This window comes from Tympanuchus pallidicinctus, unplaced genomic scaffold, assembly GCF_026119805.1.
Source record: "Tympanuchus pallidicinctus isolate F22 unplaced genomic scaffold, pur_lepc_1.0 scaffold4, whole genome shotgun sequence".
NCBI classification, from domain to species: domain Eukaryota; kingdom Metazoa; phylum Chordata; class Aves; order Galliformes; family Phasianidae; genus Tympanuchus; species Tympanuchus pallidicinctus.
Window position 1 is genome coordinate 33,081,181 of NW_026294758.1, and position 19,064 is coordinate 33,100,244.

Genomic DNA, 19,064 nt, shown 5'->3' on the forward strand with positions numbered 1-19,064 from the left:
CACAGAGTATCAGTGATGCAGACAATCACGAAACTAATATCTGCTTATCTGGAGTGTGGTTTTTTTTTCATGTAATTTTTTTTTTTTTTTTTAACAGATCGTCTCTTCATTAGTAACAGAACTCAGAGGAAATCAATGTAGTGAACTTAACATTCAGGGGAGGTAAGTGTTATCCAAATATAATTTTGATATGTTTTAATTTCAGTCACTAGTTCAACGAGGGCCTTTTTGTAGTCTTGAGCATGCAAGCAGTTAGGCATCAGCCTGAAAACTTTAATTACTCATGTAGATATTTTCAGGTATGAAGAAGCTTATTAAATTATGTTCATGTAAGAATTTAAACTTACCTGATAATCATCATGTTTACTGCTTAACTTCTTTTAGCCAAACTTGCAGTTACTGTAAGAGCAAAAAAAAAAAAAATTTCAAAGGATTTTTTTTGCCTTTGTGTGTAATAGTTTCATATGGCAGAATAATGTTGCATTTGTTTTTAATGACAAAATGTGTCCACGCTCATTTAAAATTAGCTCCCTCATTTTCCTTCGATTGTTAGATCTGTTGTCTAGTACCAAATAGTACTATGGCACTACAGTATGTTACACAAACAGATGTTTTAAATGAACCCAAGCACTTAGTGTATCTACCTTTTAACTGCTTCCATAACCCTCCTTTCTGAGGAAGAAAGTCTAGGAAAGTGTGTGGGAAGGAAGCTGTGATGTGCTCTGTCCAGATCTCCAATCTTGATTGTCAGGCAATGCTAACAATTGTCTTGCTGCATTGTATTTTATGTTTCTACATGTCCAGGTGTAGTCAATGAGAAAAATCACTTTCTTCTTCCACACTATTTAGATAGAGTAGGTCAAGCCAAAATCTCTGAAAGGGAATTTACCTAACACTACTATTTTGGACATAACTGTTTCTCTCCACTGGCTTTGAAATGCAGATCATAATCTTTATGAATTCTTCAAAGATTATTACACTACATCAGTATCTTTCTGAGTACATGTAAATTCTGTTATTCCAGCTGAGAAAAAAGAAAAAAAGGAAATGTATGGCCTTGCTGTGTATACTCTCTTGTTCTTCAGACTCTGCTGACACTGATTAAATGAGTTTTATTACCTGTGTAATACCACATAGGCTGTAAAGTTACAGGAAAGAGGAAGATGTTTGAAAGATCTTCATTGTATCATATATTCTGTTTTTCTTCTTTGGCTATTTTCCACACTTACCTGGATGTTTTTGTAAATCTATTTTATGAAATTCATTGCACACAGTGGACTGCATTGCACAGTATTTTTCCAATAACACCCCTATTTTGAAGTTTATGCAGAGAAGGAAAAAACATATTTGCAAGGTTTTCTTCCAGAATTAAAAGAGTAAAATAAGCAGCTATTTTGCTAATCCTGAATAGAGTTAGAAACAGGATTTTGTAAAGGGGACAGATGTAAAAAGTGCCCAGGGTATGTGAACTTCACATATATAGCTTGGAAAATATTGCTACAGAATAAGTATCAGTCCAGTAGTTATCATTCTACAGAATCACTTCTCATAGCAAAACTTTGTCTCAAAGTATTTCAGTATGAAAAATCTTAAGCAAATTTTTTTTATTAGGTACTTAATAAAAAATTGAGTCTTTGAAAACATGTCATCTAATTTCTCTCGCTGTGAATATCACTATGATTATCTACAAATTGTAGCATTTGTGTCACAATTAGCTTCTATTGTTCATAAATGGCGTTTTAGGCTTGTGATGAGTTGTATTGCTATCTTTTGCTATTTACAAGCATGTGGTTTTAGCAGGTCATGTGAATGGTTCATATATAAAGATTGATAGTCCTTGCTTCCTTCAAGTATTCCTTCAAGTATACATTTGTAAGACAAGTAGTTTTTTTTGAGTACTTAAAGACAGCAGGATTTGTAGTATTTGGTTTATAGTTGTACATTAAGAGAAGAGAGGTCAAGAAAGAAACAGGAGGTGTTGAAAGCATCAAGGCTGTCTCTTCCTAGAATCTAGCAAACTTACACAGGAGCTGTGAAACTGTAGTCTTCTTTACCTCTGCTTTGCTGCTTCCTGGAAGGGACAAAGAATTCTATGCTAGGAAGTCAGTGATTACTAACCAAATAAAACTGTCTGCGCTTCAGAATTGGGCTAATGTTCTTCACATGGTATGCCTTGACCACTAAAATATCAAAATTTTATGAGAATTCTAGATAGTATATCATGGTAAGTCAGCAGTTTGTATGTCTTGTTTAATTTAATATTCTGCAATTAATTTAATCTTCCTTTGCCTCATGGATATAGAAATTAAAGTTTAAATTTTTCTAAAATGGGAACCGTATTTATTTTTCCCTCAGAATTTCAATCAGTCATGTGAATGCTGTGTCCCTTTTCTGTCTCCCACTTATTACTTTGCCTGATTTAACTCCATTGCTGGAAACTCTTCTTGTTTACCATGGGGGAGCATCGAAAGAAATTCTCAGCTCAGAGTTCTTGGAGGCTGTGAATGATGCCTTTTTAAAGTAAGTAGTACAGTCCGTATGTTTTTTCTGCTTCTCCTTATAAAGATTATTTATTCAATTCAATGGCTTTTTTTTTTGGATTTGAATGCTGAATGCACCATATATCTCCTGCATAAAAACAAACAAAAAACAACCCTCCTTTGTATTCCAGTGGAAGAACTCAGGTTATTAGCCAAAGTGGAATTTTAAATTGCTGGTGTACAAATTGTGGCATGAGAACTTTAAATATCAACTGAAACGTTGTTACATCATTTCTCTAAAATGGAGAGTAAATTAAATTTTAGGATTTTAGTAAGCTGGTGAAAGGTACTATCAATTTCCATAGAAACATTATTTACCTTTAATGTAAGTGTATCCACATTCCTAACTTAACATTTTGAGAGCCTTGTTTGGCTCGTTCATAAGATAGAGACTTGTTTGAGTGGTTGAGTGTTTATGAAGATTTTTGATTTTGCTTATTTTCAGCAGATTCTTTTTAATGAGACTTATGAATGCAGTTTTGAAACATAGCTTTGCTTGTTTTGCTATTAGTAATCAACTAATGTATAAGTCATCTGAGTGAAGGTGAAAACCAGAAAAATTGCCTATGCCATGAAAGGAAAGATAATTTGATTTATTCAAGTTTTAGCTGAGAAGGATGGTTTTGAGTTTTGTTTTGAGTCAGTTGTAGCGGACCTGTGTCATGTTTGGTCAGCAAGGAAATTCCTCTAAATCCCTACAAATGACACTCTGTCCTTGAGTTAGATGTCCCTGGCATCTTCTGTTTGAATGAAAGTCTTGAGAAATAACTTTCTGAAGTTAGTAACACATAAGTAGTTACATATATGTTACTACATGAAGTAGTAACATATAAGTAACATAGAATGTAGGTACAAGAGTATCAAACTTGTGCAGTGCTGATTATTGTAGGACTGACATTATTTTTTGAGAACTTGACAGTCTTTGTGTGTGACAAATAAAAGATTACTTAGCGCTAGGAAAATATAACACAAAGCTTTAAAACAAAAAACACACAAAAATTGCAAAAAAGCTCGTACAAAGTTACAATTATGTCTTACAGATTTTTTTTTTTTTTTTTTTGGTAATAGAAAGGATCTTTTGTGAACACTTTACTTCAATTATACATGCACATGTCTTTCAAGTCAAAGTTTTAATTGCTCCCTCTGTATTCAACATTGTTTTCAAGATGCTCCAATAAAGACTATTGTATATATTGTTACTCTCCAAGGTTTCCAGCAAACATTGTTAGTGGAAAAAAGACATTTACTGCTTTGTGCATATGTTCCTGGCAGTCAGGGAAAACAAGTGGAAAACAAATGTGAAGATCTGTAATAAAAGATGGGTCCCTAAAAAGGGTAGTCTTTTTACTTGCCCATTCTATATCTTCAGTCTGTTCCATGAACAGTTATACAGACAAGCACACTGGTTCACCATGGTAGCCTCTACTGATGACAGTGAGGTAGCAGGCAGTCAGTTGTGACATACTTTCACTATTTCATAATTTGAGTACGAATCCTTTAGCTTGTTAGAAAAGGCTTTCCTGATTAAAATAAACATTGCTTTGAGCTCCGTGTTTATCATAGTGAGCAAAAACAATTCATATAGCTTTTGACGGAATGCCTCTTACAGTGCCCCTGACAAAAGTTTCTGGTTTCCTTGATAGCAGATGTAGGCTCACTGTTCACTTTTGTAGTATACTCTTGACCTTCTCTAAAAGTCATGTGATCTTAATTCATCATAAGATGAATGTTCTGGGAGGCTTTTTTTGATATATTTTTTTTCCCACTTAAGTTATTAAATTATGTGTTTCTTAACTCTGTCATTATGTTCTGGAAACAGTTTTATTTCTGAGTACTGGTAAAGTCTTTTTCAAGAAGTAGGTTCACTGGATGCTAGGGAGAAAATTATAACTCGTTCTCCACAGAACTTAGCATTGTTCTACTGGGACTGTTTGCATGCTCTGTCATTCCTCCCCTATGAAGAAAGACTGAAAGACCTGGGTCTGTTCAGCGTGGAGAAGAAAAGTCTGAGGGGTGATCTTAACAATGTTTATAAATATCTGAAGTATGAAAGTCAAATGGATGGGGCCAGGCTTTTTTCAAGGGTGTATAGCAACAGGACAAGGGACAGTGGGCAACAACTGGAACACAGAAAGTTCTACACAGACATGAGGAAAAGCTTCTTTACTGTGAGGATCAGAGAGCACTGTAACAGGTTTCCCAAAGAATCTGTGGTGTCTTCTCCTGTGGAAATATTCAATACCTGCCTCAAGGCTTTCATGTTCAACCTAGTTGTAGGGAGCCTGTTTTAGCAGAGAGGTTAATGTGATTCTATTGTAATGACTACAGTTTGCTCCCTGTATGGTTTTTAAATCTTGGAGTTGTAACACCTCTAATACCTTAGATTTCTTTTTTTGATGTTGTATTTATAATATTCATGATGCCACCACAAAAACAATGAACAGAATTGTGATAAAATTAAAAATCTCTTATCATTTTTAATTTAGTCTGATCTGCCTGTTCTTTAATAGTGTTCTTTAATAGTGACTCAAAATATTAATCATACATCATCTTGAAGCAGAACAGTGCTTAAAATTTTTTGAATTCAAAGTATTTTTATATATTTCTTACTACCAACAAAATATAGATTAAATAAGCTGTTAGATAGTCTTGAGTGAAAAAGGATAGGTTTTCAGTGGAAGTTAGAATTCTAAAGGCTGTAAAATTGCCTAGGACCTTCCTGCTGACCTGCCAGCTGCTGATGCTCTCTGAGCAGACAGGTCTGTGGGAAGCAGTCTGGGTGTGTAAGAAAGTGGGCATGGAGTAAAACCTTTCTCTGGAGTGTAAGAGAATTACAGCCTCAAATACTTTGCTTCCATTTGTTGGGATCTCCCATAATGGAGAGATTTAATTTTTAGGTAATGGTGATTCCGTGTTACTTTTTGCCTTCGTTATATTATACCAAATAAAGTACTGCAAACAAGATTTTCTCTTTTACTGCAAGTTGATCTTCTTTTTCCCAAGTGTGCTTAAAAGAAAGAAAGAAAGAAAAAAATAAAATGAATATTTCTGTGTGTCTTCCATTTCCTAATGGTAAAAACAATTATTTTTCTCTTTAAACCAGGAAGAAGATCTCCCTTTCCGAATCAGCTATCTTCAGCCTCTGGCATCGTCACTTACCAAGCCTTGAAAATGCTACATTAAGTCTTTTTGACCAGCTGATATCCCTTCAGATAAATTCTTTGGAAAAAGTGGCTTGTGTCATAAAAGATTCACGTCTGGTATGTACAACACCATACTACATTTGATACTGCTCTTTCAGGCTTTTTTTTAAATATTTTTTAAATATGTCAGCATCTTCAAGAGAAGTGGTCTGTGACATAGCGTAAAGCTTCCTTTATCTGTCAATAACTGCATTAATTACTAGAAGCAAATTTTGATTCTTGTCCATTTCAGTAATTTGTTTTTTTTTTTACTGTAGTAGTTTTTGCAACAAACTAACTGAGAGCAAAAAAGAACTTCATTCAGTGATGAAAAACATATAGAGAAATTGAGAATCCAGTTGATGTCCGTACTTAGTACCTGTCTGTATTTAAAAATTACAGACTTTTTCCAGGGAGGATTTTTACTTCAATCTCTGTGCCCTTGGGAATACAACAGTTTAAGCAATTAAATTGCCTGTAGATTACTTCATTGTGGACTGCTTGCTTAGCTACTTAGTTTTGTTTGCAGATCTGAACAAAGCTCTTAATATAAAATATTTTCTAAACTGTAATTAGAGCTAGTTAGTTTGTTTTAAAATGCCATGTTACTCAGTTCACCAAAAATCTAATTTCTTACTGGAAAACATAATAACACAGTGCATCTTCCAAAATAATGAGCCTGGCCTGAGTTGTGTTGTCTGAGCTTCGAGGTGTCCCAGAAGACAACTTTTACATGCAAGGCCTGTGTGTTGTTTCTGTATTAAATACACTGTGAGTTGAATACAATGCATGATACCACAGATGGTGGAGAAAAAATAATCTATGTTAAAATAAGAAAGAAATATAAAAGGAAACAAAATGTTTTAATTTTTGGTTAATTGTTGTTTGTTAATGATTTTCATTTCATTTTCTTATTTACATTTTTTTCACAAAGTTTCCACAAAGGAATGAAATCTTCTGTACTAGCACAGTTTGACTGTGTGTGTTTGCCTCTGCTCCAGAGGCGTTAGGTGCCTTCGAAAGAAAGCATTCAGAAAGAGGAAAGACCAGTGCAGCAGCTTTGAATGCTGGTTTGCAGAGGACATCCTGTGGACAAGGAGTGGAATGAAAGGAAGCATAAAGACCAGTGCAGTTAGATGATACTGCTTTTTGGTGGAAGCTGACAAGAGATAGAGCATATAAGGGAGAGATGGCTTAACAGTTGAAAATTAAGAAGCTTCAAAGATGTAAGGAGGGAAGTGATTGGATCCAGAAATTGTAATCTGAAATTCTAATGATATTCTGTAAAACTTATGCACCGATCTATGAAGATACTTCTCTGTTAGACCAGTCAGCACCTTGAATCCAACAGCCTGCCTAAAAAACAGGAATATTTATTTAGTAGTATGAATTACCATGTTTTGACAGTTGGATTATGGTATTTGTAAGATGCAGCCTCTTTTAACCTCTTTTTTAATAGATATAGTAATTAAAAAGTGGTAAAGTGAAACACAAATTGATTGATTTTGATGTTTCTTCCATTTGCAATAAAATCTTTTGAATGCAAATAAGCAATTAGTGTTTTGATCAGAGAATATTGTGAGATAGAAAAACCACTAACCCATTTCATAATTGCATTGTCAGAGACATTTACCTAAACAAAATGTTTTGAAACAGCAACCAAGCAATATATAAACTTTATAAGACCTATACTATTCAAATGGTTGTAAACTACTGTACCTTTTTTGAAAGAAACTTGATATGCAGTATTTTTTTATTTTAATTTGAGGATTTTTATAGTGTGATGATCCACTAACTTGTGTTTAATGAGGTAAGCCATTAGGCTTGTGTTTTCCTAGACTTAACTGGAATTAATATTAGAATTTGTATATCTGTTTAGAAGCAGCAAAAACAAGAGGTGATTACTACAAATTTTCTTTTAGTCTCTCCAGAATTTGATGGGTAGATGTATGTCTTCCTTTCTGAAGCAACACTGAAGTTTGTGTGTTCAAGTTAACAACTAATATTTAACAGAATCTTGCAGTTTACTAGAAGTATAAAAATATGTATGTGAAGTGATTTCTAAACTCATTTTTGTAAACAAATATGTCAACAAATCAGTGTTACTTACAGTTTATGTTCGATTCTTAGCCTTCCTGAGTAATTTTATTATGTTCAAAGTCATGTTGCAAGAAAATCTTATCCCAGTATAGCTAATAGAGAGGCTTAGTATTTTCAGCTTTGCCTTTGTAAGTCATCTGTAATTGCTGTGTTTTGTTTTCCCACATTACCCACTTTCACAATAGATGAGAAGTATATTGTGCTCTATACTGAAAGCTCTAACTCTGGAGCCTTCCTTGCTGTTGTTGCTCCTATGCCCTTAAACTCTCCTTGTGCTTTGCCTTATCCACAGGTTCTGAGTGTGGCTGGATCCATACTTACCTTTTGTTGGCAGCTGTGCAAATCAAATAAGTATTAAAGAGGGAAAAGGAAAATGGGTAGAGAGAGAAAATGAAAAGCTTGGGTTGTTTTCTTTTTCCTAATTCAGTCCAGCTAAATTAATTAGCTTCCTCAGTGTTGCCTGTCTTCAAAACCTGTATCATTATGGTAAAATGTTTGAAGTAGTACCCACTAATTTATTTGTAATTTTGATGAATTCAAGAGGCGTTAAAATAAAATACATATGTATATGTAAAAAGATGTTTGTGCTTTCAAAATAACTGTATGCTTCAAAATAAAAGTATGTCAGGCACAATGTATAAGAAAAAAATAAGTGATTCTTCTCATTTGTTTAAATTTTTAAGTTTAAAATTCAGGAATGTTGGTAAATATAAAAATTGGAAGAAAAACATTTTAAATGCAGCAGTGTGTTAGGAAGACAAGAGAACTGGTACTCAAATCTTTTACTGTGTGATTTTGGGTACAGTTTGTTTCCTCATGCCTACTTGGCTTTGTTACAATAGAGTCTATGATTACTAGTATATTCCTCTATATCCCATGTACATGCATCCTGCAGATGCAAATCCATTTTTCTTATTTCTTCATTCAGTACTGGTTTTGTATCACATGGGCTGTTCACAATTCTTCTTTCAGCTGATGCAGATAATAAAGTACTGTAGTTTTATAGAACTTGTGTATATAGTATTTCATGTCTTTTCTTATTTTCTTTTAAAAACCACATTATTTTCAAGTGAGGTGGTTTTCTGAAGTGCTCGCACATGAAGTGCTCCATTTCCCTGTGTTTGGATTTTCTGAATTGTTGTGTTGTATGAAATATGTGTACTTGAAAAGAGGTGGAACAGGCTCCCAGTTGAGATTAGTTTTTCTGCACGTTTTCTGAAAATAAAAAAGCATTGTCACAGATGGGATTATAAAATTATAATAAACTATTATTAGTGCGGGAAAAATAGAATTAAAAAAAAAAAAAAGAAGAAGAGAGATTGTTAAAAACTGGAAGCTCTATGAGAAACCCTCCCAAACTCAAGAATTTCTTCCTGCTGTCTTCTATAGCAAGGCATGCTATACCAAAGGCACAGCTTCAGATTGCCTTGGAGACTGTTAAGCTATGATAATATTCTTATTTTGAGTACTTTCAAATAAATTGCACAGAGTGCATTGATCAAAATCTTGTGATATGAGGCTACTTTTCTTTTGCTTTCAAATTCCAGTGATGAAACCCTTTATTTTAGTAGTATTCATGTATAGAAACAGTAGAGGAAACTATTGATAGTGTTTTCTTGTAGTGATTATTGTTGATTGCTGCTGTATGGGTGGAAAATGTGAAAAACTTTTTGCTGTTCCATTGAGCTCTTTTATTTTGGTCTTCTCGTAAAGAACTGTGGTTTTATCTTAATATGCATGGCTGGTTGATCAATTACCAGTCTTAGGCAACAGTGACTTTGTGTGTTAAAGACGGAATATATGAAAAGGTAGCAGAGAACTAACTGAATTTAACTCACAGGACTGGTAGAACATTGTTTTCACTCCCCACTGTTTCCAGAAAGTGTTAGAAATTGGAAAGGACCTATGGAAGTTGTCTGGTCCAGGTTTTCCTCTGGCACGGTGGAATTTTTGAGTCCAATCTTGTAACCAGCTGCCTGCCGTTTATCCTGTCTAAGCAACCAACTGTAAATACTCTCAAACACTAGGTGGCACACGTTCAATGGGACAATTTAGCTACAGCCGGGTCACAGAGAGAAAGTAAGGTGAAACATGAAAACAAGATGCCCTCTAGTATTTACAGTGTGCTAAGACAGCCATGACAAAAAAGCTGTTCTTTTAAAAGGTCTTCTAAGTAGTTTCTATTAAAGTTTGTGTCTTAATTTCTGAGATTATTATCTCAGATAAAAGTCCTCATTCTGCCTATGTTTAATTAAACAGAAAATTCTTATGAGCTTGAAACAGATGCAGACCAAGTTTGAGATGGTGCTTCAGACACTTAGACCTGTTAACAATAAAGACGTGTAAATACTGTTACTTCCACATATTCTGAAATCTATAAAATGCTTTCTGTTAGACATGCATCATTCCAAATTGGTCAGGAATTATGTTCTCATCAGATCTTCCAGTGCTAATTTCAGAAACATGAAACATTTACTTGTTCTTCTGTTTTGTTCCGTTTTTAACATAGGCTATGTGTGTAAATAGTTACTTAATCTTGGTGCTATATTTAAATCTTAGAATTTAGGAGTATGAGATTAGAAAGTAGTGTGTTTACAAGAACATGTTTAAAATGACTTTCTTTAAACAGTCTTTTGTGTCATATTACCATGAACACAGAAAGCTTCCCTAATTTAAAAAAAATATATAGAATTTGATATACTGAGATAATAACCTTAGCAACTCTGCAATTCACAGAAGAGCACAGTAGCTGAAGAACTGATCTTAGACCAAAATACACCTGGCATTGTTAAAGGCAAGGAAATAAATTTAATTTCTGTAATTTTTTTCTGAAGGTGTACTGAGAACCTCTAAGCATACCTGAAAGGGATTGTCTGTAAGGGGAAGAGGAAAGCTGCTTGTAAACCTGTCTGTGTCTCTTGCCTCCAGCAATTGCACACAAGAGCCTCTTTTGTTTTTTCTACCACTCTTCCTATTTTTAGTGCTTGCTGTCATAAACAGTTTGTAGCCCAGGTGTTGTGCTTGTTTGCTGCTCAGCCTGCTTGGTGTCAGTGTGGCTCCCTACCTGTGATTTTGAAGAATCTAATCTTGAGAAAATCTGATAGATTTGATTTGAGATTTACGATTTGTTAATTGCAGCATAATTTTATCCATGAGTTAAGCCATAAAATATGTAGTGACAGTTGTTTGAGTTGCTGCTTCTTAATGACTAATTTCCTTCCATTTGTTTATGAACAGACACAAGCTGCAAGCCACCCTGCCATTTTTAGAATTGTTAACGAAATCTTCAAGTAAGTTTTGAAATTATAGTGGGAAATGTACATCGGGTTTTTTTTTTTTCCATGAAAATATGTAGTATTATAATTTCTGGGTGTCATATTCTGACACCCATATTCTGGGTGTCATGTAGCTGAGTGCTTCAGGGTACTCCTCTGTGTAATATACTGCAAATAATAGTAAATGTTAAAAGTCCTGAGAACTTTATTTGAAACATAGAATATAATAATTATTGATAAAATTGACTACATTGTATTTTACCTTCAGAAGTTCAAAGCGATTTTCCAATTCAGTAGAGACTAATGGTTGAAATACTATTTAGATATGAAAGCTATAAACAATCTGTGATAGCTTGGCTCATGCCAGCATGCACATGCAGTGTAGCTATAATATTTCTGCTTACCAGCATGGCCTCTTTTTTTATTACGTTATTAATCCTCAGGATTTAGATCAGATATGCTCTTATTTGCACTAAATTACAGACCCGCCTGTTCAATGAGTTCATGTTTGAATGTGTCATGTTATTTTGAAGCTATATATGTTGTTCACCACATGGGGGCTTCCAATCCTTTGTAGTTTCAGTGGAGTTTTCCCTTTGCTTGTATTTCTTCTTATTTTACCATTCTTTTAAAGACTGTCTGCTGCTATGGTAATCAGCCTGAGATGCATTATTGTTGTATCAAATCTAAGAAGAAAGTCATAATTTTGCTGGAGTGTCTTCAGCCTTCTTGGAGTCCCATTTGTTTCTGTAGTTTGTGTTCATTTTTTTCCCTGTGCTATCCCTCCAACTTTTACCAAGTGCTATGTAGGAGTGAACACACTGCTGCAAATGTAGTCACATCTAGGAATTTAGAAAGCTCTTGAAAAATGACTTTTATTATACTGCTTGGAGATTGTATTATGTACCGACACCTGGAATAAAATTTATTTTATTGGAAGGTATGGAGGGGAGTGAGGGCCGAGGGCAGAGTGGGACAGGGGGAGCCCTAAAACTCTTTTAGAAACATGTACCTAAAACTTATGTCTCTTACATTTAAAAGCTTTTCCTATTCTTTACCCAATTGTGCTAAATTGTTTTATCTCATAAATATTAACTTGTTTCCCCATTTTCTTACCCCAAGTAGAAGCACATTTTGTTCTGTACAGCTTTATAGTCCATTCCATACTCTTAGTTTGAGTTTGTGTACTATTTCTTATATTTAAAATGCCCATAATTTTATGAAATTTCTGAATTACAGTAGTATGTTCGTTGTTCTCATCCTTTTGATCATTATGGAAAAAAATAAACAAATCTAACAAAAAATACCCAACCCTATGAAATCACAGCGGCAACTTACTTTGAAATTTTTTCCTGGCTTTCCACATTGTTCAAAGATGAGAATGAAAATTGCTATTGGCTGCCCATGTACTTTTGTCTTCCACTTGTGGACTGGTTGCATTATGCCTTATGCCAGTTAAAGCATTCACCTACCTGAACCTCCAGAATAGATTTGATGATTTCACCCATGAAAGCACTTTGGAATGCATTAATCTGTAATGAAATCTGCACTAATTATGGATCTAGTGTGCCTTTGGTACATAGTTATTTCTGTTTGTGCTGATTTACTGATGGCGTTCACTAAGGAGTCACAGTGATTGACTGGCATCTGTATTATTTGATATTAAAATTTGATCTCCTTCTGTAATTTTTAATCTATGGAACTTTTATATTTCTTTTCCCTGACTACGTTAAGAGTGCACTATTTAACAACTTGTCAGGACATACATATGTATACTTTATGCTCAAGGTAGAATATTCCAGATTATAATTTCACTCTGACATGGCTGTGAATGCCTGCCATCAAAGCACTTAGATATGTAGGTGTGGGAATGTGTGCATTCAGTCAACTGTTCTAATACCAGTTTTACCTAAGAATGTTGTGATAGTCTGATTTTTAATTTTATCCTTTTTCATCTATTGTTAGGGTAAATTATATGCATCTTTTGTATACTGTGTGTACCTAATAAATCCAGAGTATTTGTAAATGTTGCATATAATTTATTTTAAAAAAAGAACAAAACCCATTGCAGGGTTAGTACTTCTGACATAATTAATGTGGTGAGCTAAGGCACAGGTTGAAGCTAGAGCATGGAAAGAATGTTCCTTTTTTTCTTCCTTTCATTAACACTGCTACAGTTGGCAGACAAATTATCTAATCTGTCATAATCTAACTTTCCAATCTCAGGAATGTGCTGTTGGAAACTGATGGAGCTCCTGAAGTTATGACCATAATACAAGTATTTATACAGCTCTTCATTCAGGTTCAGCAGAATGAAAACAAGCAGGTTAGTCAAGATCTTCTTAATGTTTCTTTTCAGTGAAAGAATGATAACTGATAAGAATGGTCACTGGATAGTACTGTCCTCCCATGATTGTACATATATGCCAAATTTCAGCTCAGACATTTTTACTTGTTAATAGAAATACAGTATGAAACCAGTATACCAGAGAAATTTACCTGAACTTATCCTGGAATAATTCTACAACCTAAACTATAATTTTCTCAGGGGCAGTTAAATTGTTACAGTGTGCTTGTATGTTTTCTTTCATGCATCTCTGACAGAAAAGACAAAAAACTTTGCAGCTTTTCTTTTGCAGTAGCAGAGTTCTTGAGAATAAACAGATGTAATAAGCCCAACCCTATCTTTGGCCCGCTCTGTTGTCTGCTCTTTGCATCACCATCCAATTTCTGGCCTTCAGTGGTAGCCACTCAGAAAAGTTTCCTCAGTTTAAAGCTTCAAATTCCCCAGCTCAGCATCTTTTCTTTTGCACAGGCTTTTACATTGCTCATACTGAACTGAACTAAGTAGATAATTTTTTGTATGTATGACTTAAACCAACAACAGGTTCAGCTTCTCACTTTTAAAATTTAAAATAGGAGATATAGAAGGGTTTTGTTCTGTCTATGGGTAACAAACTTCTTGTTAAGTTTCTTAGATCATGCTGCAACTTCACATGCTAATCATGCTGTCTCCTTTGTTTTCTTTTAACTCCAATGCCTATGTTGTAAGTTTGGAAATTATCATTTAATACTTTTTGTTTTAGACTTAAGGAAATTTTCCATTCCTTATAGTTTTGCAACTTCTTGGGGAGATGGTAGTTAAGAAAATTCGGGACTTCGTGTGGGAACATGTGATGTACTGACCTTTAATAACTATCATGACTGAATCTATCATCTTCTATCTTCAGGCAATATGAGTTAAGGATGAAACTGCTGCTGTCTTGCTTAATACGTAGGTGCTGTGTATGTTAATTTTATGCCACCCTGGTTGCATTTGGCAGCAGCACATTGTGTAGCCTCAGGCTTGGTTGACTGGGTGAAGAAAACAAGTAAAGATCCCACACCCACCAGACACCCAAGGGCTAATCTTGTTGTGCAGGTGATGTGTTTGCTTCATGGTGAAAAGTCCTTCATCTACTGACATTACAGTGTGGGTTATTGCCTGTTTCTCTGAAAGTGGTCTTAAATGTTTTCCCTACTTGAACAGTTTAATTTATGAGGGTTTAGTTAAGATGCTTTCTTCAGTTTTATGATTTAAAAATCCCTTGTTTCACGTAAAGTAAACTTATAGTTGGCACAAAAATATGCTAGCAGATTACTTCCTAAACTTGATTTAAATCAGTCTGTATTTTTTGTCTTACTAATATTATGTGTATACATAAGGCACCCATCTTTGTCCATCCTCTTTTCTGGATCTCTGTCAGTGACATAATTTCCTCCCTTACTTTTCTTTGGAGAATGGTAAAACTGTTAATGACAGAGAATGAAGAAGACTGTGGCTAGGTCATCTGAAGTCCTAAGCATTTTGAGTAGAATTAATTGAAAAAAGGCTACATGAATAGAATTGTACAAAAAGAATGCTTTGAAGAACCAAGTCATGTCTGACAGCTGCACAGGTTTAGAAGATAGCAGGAGAATTATCCCCTTTTCCTACGTGGTACTGTCAGAACTTGCTGGTTTTTCTAAAAACTTTGTAGACTGTACTGGGATCCACTGTTGGGATGATCCTCTTCGTGCTTTGTAGAAGCAGATTTCCTTCAAGTTTGTGATGGTAGCAAAGGCTGGCTTAAAGATTTTGGGTCAGGTTAGTTATAAATTTATAAACTTAAAGCTCATGTTTTTATTTAATGGAAATGTTTTGTTTCCAGGGTTGTTTTGCATTAGGGCTGTAAGTGGTTTTCACCTCAGAATGTTGTTTTAGGTAGCTAGATAAAAATTTTACGACCGTCTTCAACTTTTATCTCCTGTTTTACATCATGGCAGTTGGTATAATCAGCCACTTCCAAACAAGTTTGGGATGTTAGTTAGGGCAGTATGGTTTGATTGTGTTTGGACTTGATGATTTTGAAGGTCTTTTCCAACCTGAGCAATTCTATGATTTTATGATTCTAAGTTCTGTCCCTTGGTACCTTGTTCAGCAATTTGTGATGGTTGATGCAAGAAAAGATCTGCCTAAACTACTGTGTATGTATTATAGGAAACAAAAATGTTTTTCTTTGCTTAAGCCATATACTGAAACTGATTTTCACATCCTTTACAGTACTTTCATAAGTTTCATATGCAACTTATGCTGTGAGTTGTCTTGGCTACTAATAACTGTGTCAAGGGTTGCTTTTTCAAGGGGATTTTTGATTCAAGCTAATTGACTGCATGCATACTTTAATATAGGGATTATTATTTTCTAATTAACCTAGTTCCACCTGATAAATAGACTTCTAGCCTTACCATGTTGGTGATACACTGGCTAGGATTACTGTGTATCTTACTGTGCTATAATTTCAATTAATTATTGTTTACAGAGCAAAAAAATGAGTAGTGAGGGAATATGTCATTCTATTTATTTATAAGCTACATACAAGTATTTCACACAGCAAGTATGTTTACCCAAACTGAAAGTGGTCTTCCTTGGGTTTAGAAGGATGTCACATTCTATGGTCCATATTCCTACTCTGTGTTTCAAGAGTTGATCTGTTTTACTGGCTATTCTCTTACTCTAAAAGGAAGGATACAGTTCTAAGGTATGGACACTTGAATCATGAACTAGCTGGAAGGGATCTCTAAAAGTCATCTGGACCCAAGCCCTTCCAAGCCCTTTGTTCATACAGGGCCATCTACAGCAGGTCTGCACAAGACCATGTCCAAACTGCTTATAATATCTCCAAGGACCTTTGTAGTGAAAAGAGTTTCTTAATGTTCAGATAAACCCATTTGTGTTCCAGTTTGTGCCCATTGCCTCTTATCACTTCTGTCACTTCTTTGTACCCTCCTGTCAGGTGTTTGTAGACACTGATGAAGTTGAATCTGAGCCAGCAGTGTGTCCTGGCAGCTTAAAGGGCAACTGTACCCTGGCATGCAGCAGGCCCAGCATTGCCAGTGGTTGAGGAGGAGAGATTGTCCCTCTCTGCTGTGCTTTGTGGCCTCACTTCCAGCACTGGGTGCAGCTTTGGGTGTCACATCAGAAAGGGGACATAAAACTGTACAGAGGGTCCAAAGGAGGACTGTGAAGATGGTGAAGAGTCTGAGGGCAAGGTGTGTGAGGAGCGGCTGAGGCCTCTGGGTGCGTTCAGCCCAGAGCAGGGCAGGCTGAGGGGAGGCCTGATGGCGGCTGCAGCTCCTCACAGGGAGCGGAGGGGCAGCGCTGAGCTCTGCTCTGTGTGACAGCGGCAGGGCCGAGGGAACGGCATGGAGCTGTGTGAGGGGAGGGCAGCTGGGGGCAGTTCTGCACCACAGGGCGGTGGGCATGGGACGGGCTGCACAGGGCAGCATGCACGGCCCCAGGTTGTCAGAGTTCAAGAAACATTTGGACACCTCTTTTAGATATATTGTTTGAATGTTGGGTGGTGCTATGTGAAACCAGAAGTCGGACTTGATGATCTTTGTGGGTCCCTTCCAACTCAATATATTTTTATGATTGTAAGATCCCTTGAGTGTTCTGCAGGATGATCAGTCTCCTCCAATCCTTGATCATCCTGGTGGTCTTACACTGTTCCAGTATCTCCAGGTCTCTTGTACTGTGGGGCCCAGTACTGGATACTGTGCTCCAGGTGCAGCTTCAGCAGTGCTAAGTGTGAGGATTATCTCTCTTGGCCTGCTGGCAATACTTTGCCTAGTGCAGCCAAGAATAACGTTACCCTTCTTAGTGATGAGGACACCCAGTCAACTCATGTTCAACTCGGTGTTCCCTGGAACCGTGGGTACTTCTTTGTAGAGCTGCTTTCTGTCTGGGTGGCCCCCAGCATGTCCTGGTGCCTCAGATTGTTCCTCTCTAAGTTGACAGGACTTTGCACTTTTCCTTGATGAACTTCTCGTGGTTCCTGTTCTCCAGCCTCTGGATGGCAGCATGACCCCCTGATGTATCCATGACTACTCCCACTTTTGTGTCATCAAATAAACCTGCTGTTGCACACTGCCCCATCATTCAGATTGTTAATGAAGGTGTTAAACTGGATCAAACCTAGTACAGACCCCTAGGGTACACTGGCTGGTTTTGGTCTCCAGCTTGATATGACAGTCATCATCACCCTCTAGGCCTGGGTGTTCAGCCAGGTTTCAATCCACCTCAAATGGAGTTCATACTGTACTTGCACATTCATGCTGTACCTTGGACATACCTGTATTAGATGTTTACAGAACAAAAAGATTAAAGGTATGCTGCTGTTAATCTAATGATTACACAAGCAGCTATGTGCTCATCATCTAAATTGCAAACACTCAGATAAATAGAGGACTGGTTTGTTATCTGCGATGACCCTACTTTGTGCTGAGTTGCATCCTAAGAATTTTGCTTTTCCATTTTTAAACAAGCAATAATCTACATTACACTCATATGTTGCTGATATTACTAATTCTTAGTTTGATGTGGTCTGTGAGCCTGTTTACAGCCGAAAATGAAATTGAACTATCATCTATTTTTGCCTTTGTGTATTAAGAATGAGGACATTCATGATTGCAGGAAAAAGCCTATTAATGTGATTAGGTTATATCTTAATATCTTAGTATTAAAATATAATTTTATTCACAGTTTTAAGTCATTTTTAATGCACGTATTTAAAAAAAAAATCTATAAGCAATCCATAAATAATTTTTAACAGTTTTTCATAGGTATCTCCCTTTCTTTATATATATCTTAAAATTAAGTGTAGAATTGCTTCTGTTCTCTTGCTTCAGACTGTGTTGCTGGTTACTGTGTTAGATGAGATTGTTTGCTATGGGCTTGTTTTGAAATCTGACCAGAAAGTTCTTAAAATAATAATTTTTTATCCTAGCATAAATTTCCTCTGAAGGCCTACTTCCCTCACCATCACCAGCCTCTTGTAATAGCTTTACTAAGACGCCCTTTTGGTAAGTTTCTTTAGGACACATTTGCAGCATTGTCTAACTTGCATTGTCTTTATATGTGTTAAATAAATTTAAAAAGGACTAAGACTAAATTTTGCCACTTCCTAAACTGAGTTTTTTAGTGTAGCAACTTAAATAATGTTATTTTATTGCATTTTTTAATAGAAACATCTAATTATTACATGACTATAACACAGATAAGCTTTAAAGAAAACTGTAAGACAAAAAAACAAAGACAGCATGCATTACTTTTTGTATTAACTATGACATTAGGAATGAAGACAAAATATGAAAGAGTCAAGGCATACTAAATCATTAATTGTGATTATATGCCATATATGTACAAAAATTCTCTATTGTTTTGTTGTTTGTCTCTGAATAGGAGAAGCTTAAGTTCTGCTGTTTAAGTTCTGCAAACTTAACTTTTTCTTTTTTTTTCTTTTTTTTTAGATTTTCCTTTTAGATAATCACAAAAATACTGCTCAGTGTTGAGCAGTTTTTCATGAGCAATAACTTCTGCTCCACTCACAGTCTGTTAATATTGAGGTAGAATTTACACAAGGATACATCAGCATTATTCGGAGTAT

The 19,064-nt window shown here is 35.6% G+C and overlaps 1 protein-coding gene across 2 annotated transcripts in view; it reads left to right on the top strand.

Annotated features, from left to right (window-relative positions):
- FANCC (FA complementation group C) overlaps positions 1-19,064 on the top strand; it is an 81,464-nt gene that overhangs the window by 53,870 nt on the left and 8,530 nt on the right. For both annotated transcript variants that reach the window (XM_052701194.1, XM_052701195.1), the window contains exons 6-11: positions 98-162; positions 2,356-2,520; positions 5,644-5,800; positions 11,060-11,112; positions 13,324-13,423; positions 18,405-18,480. In XM_052701194.1, coding sequence (XP_052557154.1) covers positions 98-162; positions 2,356-2,520; positions 5,644-5,800; positions 11,060-11,112; positions 13,324-13,423; positions 18,405-18,480 — 616 coding nt within the window. The remainder of the gene's footprint in view (positions 1-97; positions 163-2,355; positions 2,521-5,643; positions 5,801-11,059; positions 11,113-13,323; positions 13,424-18,404; positions 18,481-19,064) is intronic.